Here is an 11912-nt window from a genome sequence, read left to right on the forward strand (position 1 = left end):
TTAAAAAGAAATAGTATGCCAATTCAAATAATTTAGATTGAAGATAAAAAAATATATATAATCAAATTATATCATATAACATAACATTTCTATAAGTTTCTTTTATAAGAGATTTAATACAAAAATATTTATCATCATTTGTTTAACGTAACAAATTATATTTAGGTGAATTGATGAGAAATTGATGAGAACAAAATATTAAGACAAAAAATGATTAGAAGGGTAAAAATAGAAAAAAATATCAAATCTAAATAATGTCAAAAAGAATCTAATATATAAAGATGTAAATTGTAAAAATAGAGGGATATATATATAAAAAAGAATAGCATGTATGCATAAACGTTTTTTCACTGTATCATAATTTACTCCAGCTATACGATGAATTCAATGGCAGTCGACAGCTCAAAAAGTTTGCATCGGTGCACCTCGAACACATGACCTGATTTCTTAAGCTGCAAGTATGCCGAGCACATTGCCGTCCAATTCCATCAGCAACGGTAATGCCTAAATTGAGACATTTTTAAGTTATAAACAAACAATCAACGAAACACTATTTATCCATACCTTTTCATTTATTCATAAAAGAAATTTTATATAAAGAAAAAAAGAAGAGTTAAAATAGCAAGAGTGATACAAATGATGATTCTTATCATTTTATTTGACCGTCTATATACAGAAGACCAGAAAATCATCATTATCTAACAAAATTAATTTGTATTTATTGCTTTTAATTTGAATAAGCAAAAAATTATCATATTTTAATTTAGTATTTAATTCATATGATTTAAATTTGACTTAATACGTATAATTTAATTTGATTTAATTATTAGTTAAAAATATCTCAGTTACTTATTTTATTTATAAATTTATTATTTTAATTATTAATAATTTAATCAAATCAATTAATTAATATACATAATTTATACTTAATTTGATTTAATAAATAAAAAAATATACCAGAATATTAAAAGAAATAAATTAGGAAATATTATTAAAACAAATTGATATAAATTATAATTATTATGTAATATTTAAATATATAATCAAATCAATTAATTGATATAATTAATCTCATAATAAATTATATTTAATGAGTTAAAAAAAATAAATCGAAAAACACTCTCGTAAGCATGCCACGTCAGCTCCATCATATGTTAAATTTAAGTTTTACATTAATATGTTAATTTGTTATATATTTTTATATATTATTGTTGTTGTTTAGTAAGCTTTTTTTTTTAAATATAAAATAAAATTTACATTTTTTTATGGTAAACTGAATATAAGATTGAATAAATAATAAAAATTTTAATTTATTTTACTTGTTAAATATTATTTGTGTTTTTATATTTATATTTAGGTGATCTATTTTTATAAACAAATACAGTTAAATAGACGAGGGAAAAAACAACTAAACACAATAAACTAAAACATTGAACGTACCTATCCCTTTTTTATTTGTGTGTTTTATTTTTGGAACTCTAATCTACCTATCCCTTTAATGGAATGAATGGTTGAATTGGAGTCCGAAAGGACATTATGCCAATCAAATTTCAAAAGGTCATCCAAACTTAATAAAATTATTTTTTTTAGTTATTCTATATTAATTTCTAATAATTAATTATTGCTATTTTAATATAAGTTTAGAATCGATAAATTAATACTAAAACAATTTATGTATTTTAAATTGATTCCGAGTATAAATTACATAAATATAAATATAAATATAAATATATAATAATTGATCTTTCTTTATATGTGTATATTTTATTTAACTATGTAAATCGTTGTGAGTTGTAGCGTTTTATCAAATTACGGCAAAGTATAATAGATTAGGAGCAGAAAATATTAGAGTTAAACTGCTTTGAGTTGAAACAGATGGAAGTTTGGTTTGAAAAGAAAAAATAGTTCATTTATTGGAGATAATAACGCTACTCTTAATTTGATAATATCACCTATTTTTTTTTATAAATTCATACAAAATATAATACAAAAAAACATGTAAAAGGCAACATTATTAAACATATGAATTTAATTGATCATTAATTTTTTTATATATAATTTTAAATGAGTGATAGATAAATGATAAGTATGCTGATTACAATGATCAATTAGAAATGATAGATGGTGGTCATGTTATTTAATTAATCAAGATAGATAATGAACATATTATTTTTATTAATCATTGTAGTTATCATTTTTGTATTTTTATAAGATGTTAGAAAAAAGTAAAAAATATAAATATAAATCAAATAAATTTTATGTTTTTAATCTAAAACTTAATATATCAAATTGTATAAAATTTGCATTTTTGGATAGTTCGTACGTTTAAACTAGTAAATCATCCGATAATTTTTATAAATTTTATACAGTTTGATATATTATGAAAATATTTTAGATTAAAAAGATAGAATTTATTTGATTTGTATTTTTATATTTTAATTTTTTTTTGCTTTTGAGATCTTATAAAAAAAACAAAAATGATAACTAATGATCAATTAAACAACATGTTCATTATCTATTGATTAATTAAATAATATAGTCATTATCTACCATTTTTAATTGATCATTATAATTAGTATGTTTACCATATATGCATCTACTTATTACTTATTTAAAATGATATGTAAAGAAAATTAATCATCAATTAAATTCGTATTTTTGATAACGTTATTTTTTACATGATTTTTTTTGTATTATATGTTGAATGAATTTATAAAAAAATAACATTATCAAAATAAGAATAACGTTATTATCTCTTATAAATAAATTATTATTTTTTCTTTCCAAACCAAACTTCACGTGATTTGCTGCAACTCAAAGGGAATTAACTCCTCGATATTTTCTGCTCGTTATTTCTATAAATTATAGCGGCTTTCTCTTCATTTCTTTTTGATTGTAAACTACTACAGATAGGAGTGGTTTATTTTAGAGGGATGGTGTATAATCCGATATAAGTGGTAGCGGTATAAATGTAATTTGAAAAAATTATATAAAAATGCACCCATGTAAATGAATGTCAATTATTGTATTTGTGTAATTTGTGCTAAGAGTTGATTTAAATACGTAAATTATCCATACTAATTATTGTTATTTTAATTCTTAGTTGTTGTTATTTCAATACAGACTTAATATTTGATTGTTGTTGTTCTAGTGTCGTTTTAATGCTTAATTGTTACCATTTTATTACAAGTTTAATATTTGATTGATATTTTTATTGTGTCAAATTAAGATATTATTATAAAATAGACTAATCTGATATTTATTTTTATATTTGATACGACCGTTATACATCGGTTACGAGTTATAGCTCGGCGAACATCTTGATAACCGACGAATCACTTGCGCCGAGTTTATGACAATAAACAACCTTATGATCAGTTACATCGGTTACGCCTTAAACGGTAAGTTAAGGAATATGACTATTACAGTATCTCGGTTATAAAAAGCAACCAAGAAGAATCGGTAAAGGTAGACCTTTCTTGACTCATTAATTTCTAAGAATAACTCTTCTAAACTGACTTGAGCGTCGGAGTATTTTCGCAGGTACTTCCCCCCTCTTCCTTTTGGCTCCACTGGTTGGTGGTGGAACATTACAATCCGAAGATAAGCTCGGCCTCCTACTGCTCGGGAACGATTTATAGTTCGGCTATAATCAGGCAAGAACAATATTAACAAATGGGGAATGGATATCCTCGGACCTTTCCCCACGGCACCCAGACAGGTAAAATATTTAGTTGTGGCAATCGATTACTTTTCCAAGTGGATTGAAGCTCAACCACTAGCCAGAATTACTTCGGCACAGATGATATCATTTGTTTGGCAGCATATAATCTGTAGATTTGGTATACCTCAACATATTGTAACTGACAATGGTCGCCAGTTCATAGACCATAATTTTCAGACTTTTTTGCAGAACTTGAAAGTCAAACAACATTTTTCATCAGTTGAACACCCTCAATCAAATGGATTGGCAGAAGCTGCCAACAAAGTCCTCCTCCAAGCTCTACGGAAAAAACTTGACGACGCTAAGGGCTTATGGGCCGAGCTTATCCCAGAGGTCTTATGGGGATACAATACCTCGGTACATTCAACAACTAATGAAACACCATTCCGCTTGGTGTATGGTTCGGATGCGATGATTCCAGTCGAGATATCACAAAACTCCCTAAGAACGCAACATGAAGATCATGATGATGCCCGCCGAGCCGAGCTTGACTTGGCTGAAGAGGTGAGAGCCATGGCAACAATTCGGCAGAAGGCATTACAACAACGAATAGCTCAACGCCATCACAAGAACGTCAAACCGAGATCATTTCATCAAGGCGATTTGGTGTTGAGGAAAACTGAAGTAGCACGTAAACCACCTTCCCACGGCAAGCTCGCTGCAACATGGGACGGACCATACAGAATACATCAAGTGATCGGTAAAGGTGCATATCATCTAGAAGAACTAGATGGAACAAAACTACCTAGCACTTGGAATGTTAGTTCCTTGAAGAAATACTACAGCTAGCAAAGTGCAGCACGCTAGTACTCTTTTTCCTACCTTGAGATTTTTCCCATATAGGGTTTTGCTCAAGAAGGTTTTAACGAGGCTAGCTTACCTATCCCAATTGTAAAGGTACTGCACTAAATAAAATTTGCTCTCTTATACATATCTATACATAATATCACAACACATACTTTATCTTCATTGTCTCTCACCACGATCATACAACATATATACATATATATACACCATCAGTCGAACCTAAAGTCGCATTGATAACTCATGCGCAAACAGCCGCTGAAAAAATCTAAATCAGCACATCAAATTAATCAGACCCTAATATAGGGACAAATAAAATTAGGACTAACCATATCCTAATTTAACAGATATATCAATCACAAGGCAAACAGTACCAAAACCATAGTCATTAAAATGACTATTCAAAAGAAACAGTTTTACAAAAATAAAGTCGTTCCATTTTTAAACAAACAACGAGAAAGATAGTTCAAAATACAGCCTAATATCTTAGTCAGCTAAATTATCGTCACCCTCTTCAGCCCCATCTTCATCATCAACTAATTCACCATTCCGAACCACTTTACTCGGATCCATGGCAGTAAAATCGTTTCCAGGAAACAAAAACTTAGCCTGGAGTACCGCACGTTCAAAACCTTCTGTGAAGGCATCTAGGATATCAGCTTCTCGACTCGATTCCATCTCCTTCAGTTTCATTGTAACTTCGACAATTTTTTCACTCATCGTACTCAATTCACCTTTCTTCTTCTCTAAAGCCTCAGTAACACTCTCATGCTCTTCCTTTTCAACCTTCAATTTCTCTTTCATATCAGATAACTCCTTCTCAAGCTCGCCAAGCTTAGTTTCTTTCATTTCAAGCTGACCCTTTAGCTCTGTGCTTTCAGACGCACATTGTAACATCTTCCTATGCCTCTTTTCCTGACTCCGACCAATGCTGGCCAACCGAAAGCCCAAAACCTATAGTAGTACAAACCCAATTAATTTTTTCAAAAAAAAAAGGAGAAACACAGTATAACAAAACAGCCACAGCTGACCTGCATAAATTGATCTATACCAAGATCTCCGACTTCATCAATACGAGTAACGTCAGAAGCAGACTGCACAACCTCGTCCGCCACAACGTTAAAAGGGAAATTCCTGTCCCACAGTGACGAACCATCACCCTCTTGCTCAAAAGAGTGGAGTTTTTCTTGCTTAACAATAAAATTCGCCAACTCGTCAAGCTCAATCGTTTTCTTCCCCTCCTCTAAGTTTTCGGACTTTCTCTTCTTAAACACAATTCCTTTCTTCTTCGGAATCGGTTGATTCACCTCAACCTCCCCTTCCACCTTTTCCAGGTTAGAGGAAGACCCTTCAAAGTTTTTTAACTTAAAATGAGCTCTCATACTCGATGCAGAAACCCCAGGATATCTTCCACCTAAAAACAACAAAACAAACTCTTAGCAATTAGAGTTCAACGCAAAACAGATAATAAATAAACCCTTACCCAAATATTCCACTACCGAAGCCCTATTTTCCTCCCAAGGCAACAAGTTTGATACAGATATCAACCCACCCCGATCAACCATCTCCATTAAAAAATTTATAATACATTCATTCCGCGGCGAAATCAATTCGGGACCCAATATATGATTAGGATGACAACACCAGTAAAGGGGAAACTGTTCGCCGAGATGCTCGTCCAAATAAAACGGAAATTCCTTTTCTACTGATCTCACTTTAAAAAACATTTCTTTAAAGTCTTTGAAAGAAGATTTGTATAATTTAAAAACAGCAAAACCAGGTGTACTGTTCAGGTTTACCCAGAGGCCCTTCCAAACACCTTTTGCCTGGAAAAGTGAGAAGAACAGCTCTACCTCAGGTTCAATCCCTAAAAATTTCATTAATACTTCAAAACACTTTATAAAAGCCCATCCGTTAGGATGAACCTGAGACGGAGCACAGTTCATCTGCTTCAATATATTACATTCAAACTTTGTAAACGGTAATTTCACAGACAACTCCTCAAGAATACAGCTATACAAATAAAAACTTTCAAAATCTCTTTTTCGATGATAAACCCGATCCGTACGGTTGCATGGAATCAATTCAATGTGAAAACCGGGCCTCGTTATTTTTTCTAAGGGTATTTCTTTAACGCTTTCTTCATCGAAAAACAGAGAGGCCCTTATTTTCACATCCTCACCAACCCACCCATATGATCCATCGTCTTCTACCTTAGGCAGTAACTTCACTTTCGTATCATTCATTTTCTCTATCAGACGAAGGAATAACAGAAAGGAAAAGAAGTGAGAGAGTAGAATTTCTAACCTCTTTTACTCATTCTTTAAAACCCCCTGCAGAAGACAAAAAGACTAGAAACTTTAACCCCTCACACGAAAGTAACTCAACATCACTTTTTAGCCACTCATTTAAGAAAACGTTTTCAATTCCAAGTTTAAATCTTGACCCTCCGTTCAAACCCACTTTCAACGGCATAAATGTCACTTTGGAACTTGCACCTGCATTGAAAAGACAGGCATCATCATTAACTGTTCAGGTAACTTTTCCTATGCTATAATAAATACACCCCACTCGATACGTCAAGTTGAACTGGGGGCTCCTTACGCCGAGCTATAACTCGGTCAAATCAAATTTCAAAGCTCAACCTGCCCTATCTACATCCAGGCTAAGCTTGGGGGCTGTGATACGACCGTTATACATCGGTTACGAGTTATAGCTCGGCGAACATCTTGATAACCGACGAATCACTTGCGCCGAGTTTATGACAATAAACAACCTTATGATCAGTTACATCGGTTACGCCTTAAACGGTAAGTTAAGGAATATGACTGTTACAGTATCTCGGTTATAAAAAGCAACCAAGAAGAATCGGTAAAGGTAGACCTTTCTTGACTCATTAATTTCTAAGAATAACTCTTCTAAACTGACTTGAGCGTCGGAGTATTTTCGCAGGTACTTCCCCCCTCTTCCTTTTGGCTCCGCTGGTTGGTGGTGGAACATTACAATTCGAAGATAAGCTCGGCCTCCTACTGCTCGGGAACGATTTATAGTTCGGCTATAATCAGGCAAGAACAATATTAATTTATGTTTTTTATTATTTTATATTTTTATTTGAGTGAGATTAAATTAACGGGTTCAATCAATAATATTAGTTGAACCAGTATCGGTTGAGTAACTCAATTGATCAGTTATACACGCATAGTTGTTGGTGCGCTTTGTTTTTTTATCGATATTTTTTATTTTTATTTCTTGAATTTTGTTGGAGAATTTGAATTCTAATAACAGATCAAGCAAATGGACGCCACTAAAATAGGGATTTAGTTTCGCTACTTATATATATATATACAGAATCAACTATGCATCATGATTTATTAGTTTCACAAAATGATGCCAAGGTACACACCCAACTATGCCCCCTACGTCGCTGTCGCCGCCACCACCACCACCACCAATGTCGCTCCGGTGATCAATCCAGAATTCAGGCTTGCATATCACGTACTACTCTCCAAACAAACCGGCAGTTACAATAACGTTGCTTTTTCGCCTTTGTGCATCAAACTCCTTCTTAGTATTGCCGCCACCGGGTCCAACGGCCCGGTTTGTGACCAACTCCGCTCGTTCCTCCAATCAGAATCCATCAACGATCTCAACTCGGTCGCAACTCAGCTCTTGTCTTCCATTCTTGTTGACCGTTCTTCGAGCGGCGGGCCTCACCTCTCTTTCGCGAATGGTGTTTGGGTTGACAAAACTCTATCTCTAAAGCCTTCCTTCTCACAAGTTTTGGAGAACACTTATAAGTCTACTTTCTCTTCAGTTGATTTCACAAATAGGGTAAGTTTTTAGTGGGATTGGAAGACTAATTTTGTCTATAACGATGTTTTTTTAACAAATTAAAAATAAAAATAAAATATATTTTTAAATATAAATATAAATATCTATTTAAAATAAATTAAATAATTATATATAATAATTAATTTAATAGTTAATTTTTGTATAATAATTATATATAATATTATTTTTATTTTTTGAGATATTATTATTTTATAATTAAATTTATTAAAAATTTATTTTATTCATCATTTATATTAAAATTTTAAGCATGCTAATTAAAATTTTTTATTAAATAAATTATTTATATAAAAAATTTAATTTTAATATAGTGATAGTATAAAATAAATTTTCACTTATATATGTTACACTAATAAAAATAATTAACCATTATACTGTGAGTGTATTAAAATATTTTTATATAAAATATATCTTAAATAAGAGAATATTAAAATTAGGAAGCTGTTCAAACGAAATACTAAAAGTATCTTTTTATAATTTTTTTTAAAAATGTGATTTATTTATTTAGTTACATTTTAAATAAAAATAAAATTTTTATAACATATTAAAATCTAATCCTACAATTTATTGTTCAAAAATAAAAAGAAAAAGACAAATTATAACCTTAAAATTGAGATATTTGATTGGTAACTAACACAAAAACCTAGAACAAATTAATATGACTTATCACTTAAATATCATAATTTTATTTTTGACCCTCTTAGATCATATTCGATGTCCATAAATTTAAAAAAGATACTATTTATTTGTTGGTGACTTGAAAGGGTGAAGTAGCGAACGAGATTAACTCATGGGTTGAAAGGGAGACCAAAGGCGTTATTAAGAACTTCATTGATTCTCGTTCAATCCAATCGACGGATTTGATCATGGCTAACACACTCTACTTCAAAGGATTATGGGAAGACATTGACATCTTCAGAGAAACAGGTACACAGGATGGCGACTTTCACCTCTTAGATGGGGGTGGCTCAGTGAAGGTTCCCTTCATGGATGGAAGTCACCGCCATTCTGCCATTGCTCATCATTATCAAGATTTCAAGGTCCTCAGTCTTGATTACAAGGAAGCCAGCAGCGAAGATGTCCCCAGAAGGATGTACACCATGCATATTTTTCTTCCCGATGAAATCAACGGCTTGCCGGCTTTGGTTGAAAAGGTACGTATAGCTAATATAATTATTTCAAAAGTACTAACTAACAATATTTTTGAATAATATTTTTGAATAATGTGCGAACAATGTGAATTAATAGAGTTAAAAGAGTAAATTTAATTAGTAACATTAAATTAAGATATAATATATTTTTATTTAATTAGTGATTATCATATTATTTAAAATAGTCATTATTACCTAACATTCTCATGAATAAAATATCTTTTTTGGTCTTGGTCAAAGGATAATAAAAATTTAAAATTTTTTAAACCGTTTTCAATCATCCAAATAATATTGGATTAAGTCGTCTGGTTGTCAATGACGTAAAGGTTTTCGAATTATGGAATATTTTTTTGTCTTTTGAATAAATAATTAAGTATCAAAAAAAACATTTACTATAATTTGAGTGTTGAAAATTTTAATTACATAAAATATTAATTTTTTTAAAAAAATAATTTAAACAATAAATATCTATATTAAAAATAATTTATAAATAAATTATTTTATATTTGAGTTTTTAATTAATTCTAAAAATATGATAAAATTTTTTTATTACAAGAAATGTCATTTTTTTATAAATTCTTAAATAACTTTTTAAAAATTATAATTTTATTTTAAAAATTACTTTTAAAATTTCTTAAAATGAGCATTCATTCATTCCTTTATTATCGAAAATGAGCATTCATTCTTGTTTTAACACACATTGCTATCAATGCTTCTATAATTCTATTTGCATTCATATGGCAAGGGAAGGAAATAATTTTAAATTAAAGAGCAATTAAATTTTATGCCAAAATTATTTGTTTGGTATTTAACGGAGAGAGAATTGATAAAATTGAAAGAATATTGATAGAGTTTTTATCATCGCCTAAAATAGGGGATCTTATTATAAAGTATCCAAAAATGATATTTTTTTTATCATGAATTATTATTTTCTTATTTGACATAATTAAGTATCTTTGAACCCTTTTAACAAATGAGTATTACTAAAACAAAAGTTACGACACGTTTGTGAAAAAAAAAGTTCCCTGAATCTGAAATTTATAGTAACTAATTGTGGCTGATATTCACACTTACCGTAAAAGATAATATACATGCATTTGATTGTTTTTTAAAGGTAGCCTTAGAAGAATCTTTATTTGTTTGTTCTTTTAATATAAGCTTACAAAATTCTTTTTAAGTGAACTGTTGAGAGTTTTTTTTAAAAAGAATTTATAAGAAAAAACCAAATCTTTTTGCTGTTCTTAGATATGTTATCAATTTTGAAAAATATAATTATAACATATTTTAATATAAAAAATATTATTTATATACAAAATAATTTTCAAATAAATTATTATGTATTTATCTGTTAACCATACTATTCATATACAAAAAATTAGATATCAAATTAGTTATTTTTATATGATACACATCAAAATATAATATATATATATTAAAAATAAATTAAACAACATATGTATTATATATAAATATATGAGAACTAATTTTATAACTGATTTTTTGTGGGATAAAAATATATTTTTTATATATATAGGTGTGTTCTGATCCTGTATCTCTTGCAAGAATGCTCCCGTTCAGTTATATAGATTTAGGTAAATTAAAGATCCCAAGATTTAAGATATCTTTCAAGGTTGAGGCTTCGACAATGTTAAAGGAGATGGGTTTGGTGTTACCATTCATGGAAGGAGCTTTCACTGAAATTGTAGAAGAGAGGGCTGTGCATATTTCCAGGATTTTCCAGAAATGCATCATTGAAGTGAACGAAGAAGGGACCAAAGCTGCTGCAGCAACAGCGACAATGTATTCTCCGACTTCTCCATGGGGAATAGTGAATAGGCCTCCTCCTTTTGACTTTATTGCAGACCATCCATTCTTGTTTCTGATCAGAGAAAGGTATAGTGGAGCTGTTCTCTTTATTGGTCAAGTGCTCAATCCTCTTGATGGATGATGCCATAGTTATCAATATACCAATGCAAATGCTTAATTGATTAGGCTACCGGTTTTTATTTAAATTTGTTACTTCCATCAATTTTGATAGCTATATGATTTATACTTTTTATGACTTTAAGTATATGGTTTAATTTAATAATGTATATCGTTGATTTAGTTTTTAAAAAATGTCTCTTTTGATTAGAATTTTTAATTGTACGTTAATACTTAAAAATAATATTTTTTCAATAATATTATGTATATATTAAAATCAATCACGAGTATAAAATATATATTAAATCGTAAGATATACTTTAAAAATGAATTAAATAATATATATTTTTGTATATAAATATATAATAACTGATTTTAATGTACAAATAGTATTTTTTGATATTTTTTTTCCAAATTTTATTTTTGTTTTTTTTTTCCAAAATATAATTTAGTCAATGAAT

At 29.6% G+C, this 11912-nt stretch overlaps 1 protein-coding gene across 1 annotated transcript; it reads left to right on the top strand.

Moving 5' to 3' along the window:
* The first annotated feature begins 7569 nt into the window (after nt 1-7569).
* Nucleotides 7570-11664, top strand: LOC112799779 (serpin-ZX). Its single transcript, XM_025841807.2, has 3 exons — nt 7570-8359; nt 9142-9531; nt 11063-11664. The coding sequence occupies exons 1-3, from the start codon at nt 7913-7915 to the stop codon at nt 11474-11476; spliced, it is 1251 nt and encodes a 416-aa protein (XP_025697592.1). The 5' UTR covers nt 7570-7912; the 3' UTR covers nt 11477-11664.
* The last annotated feature ends 248 nt before the right edge of the window (nt 11665-11912 follow it).

The sequence above is a fragment of the Arachis hypogaea genome, chromosome 5, assembly GCF_003086295.3.
Source record: "Arachis hypogaea cultivar Tifrunner chromosome 5, arahy.Tifrunner.gnm2.J5K5, whole genome shotgun sequence".
NCBI lineage: Eukaryota > Viridiplantae > Streptophyta > Magnoliopsida > Fabales > Fabaceae > Arachis > Arachis hypogaea.

Coding starts and splice junctions, on each gene's coding strand:
- LOC112799779 (XM_025841807.2), top strand. CDS start 7,913: ATGATGCCAAGGTACACACCCAACTATGCCCCCTACGTCGCTGTCGCC. Junction 8,360..9,141: donor CAGTTGATTTCACAAATAGG/GTAAGTTTTTAG, acceptor GTGACTTGAAAG/GGTGAAGTAGCGAACGAGAT. Junction 9,532..11,062: donor TGCCGGCTTTGGTTGAAAAG/GTACGTATAGCT, acceptor TTATATATATAG/GTGTGTTCTGATCCTGTATC.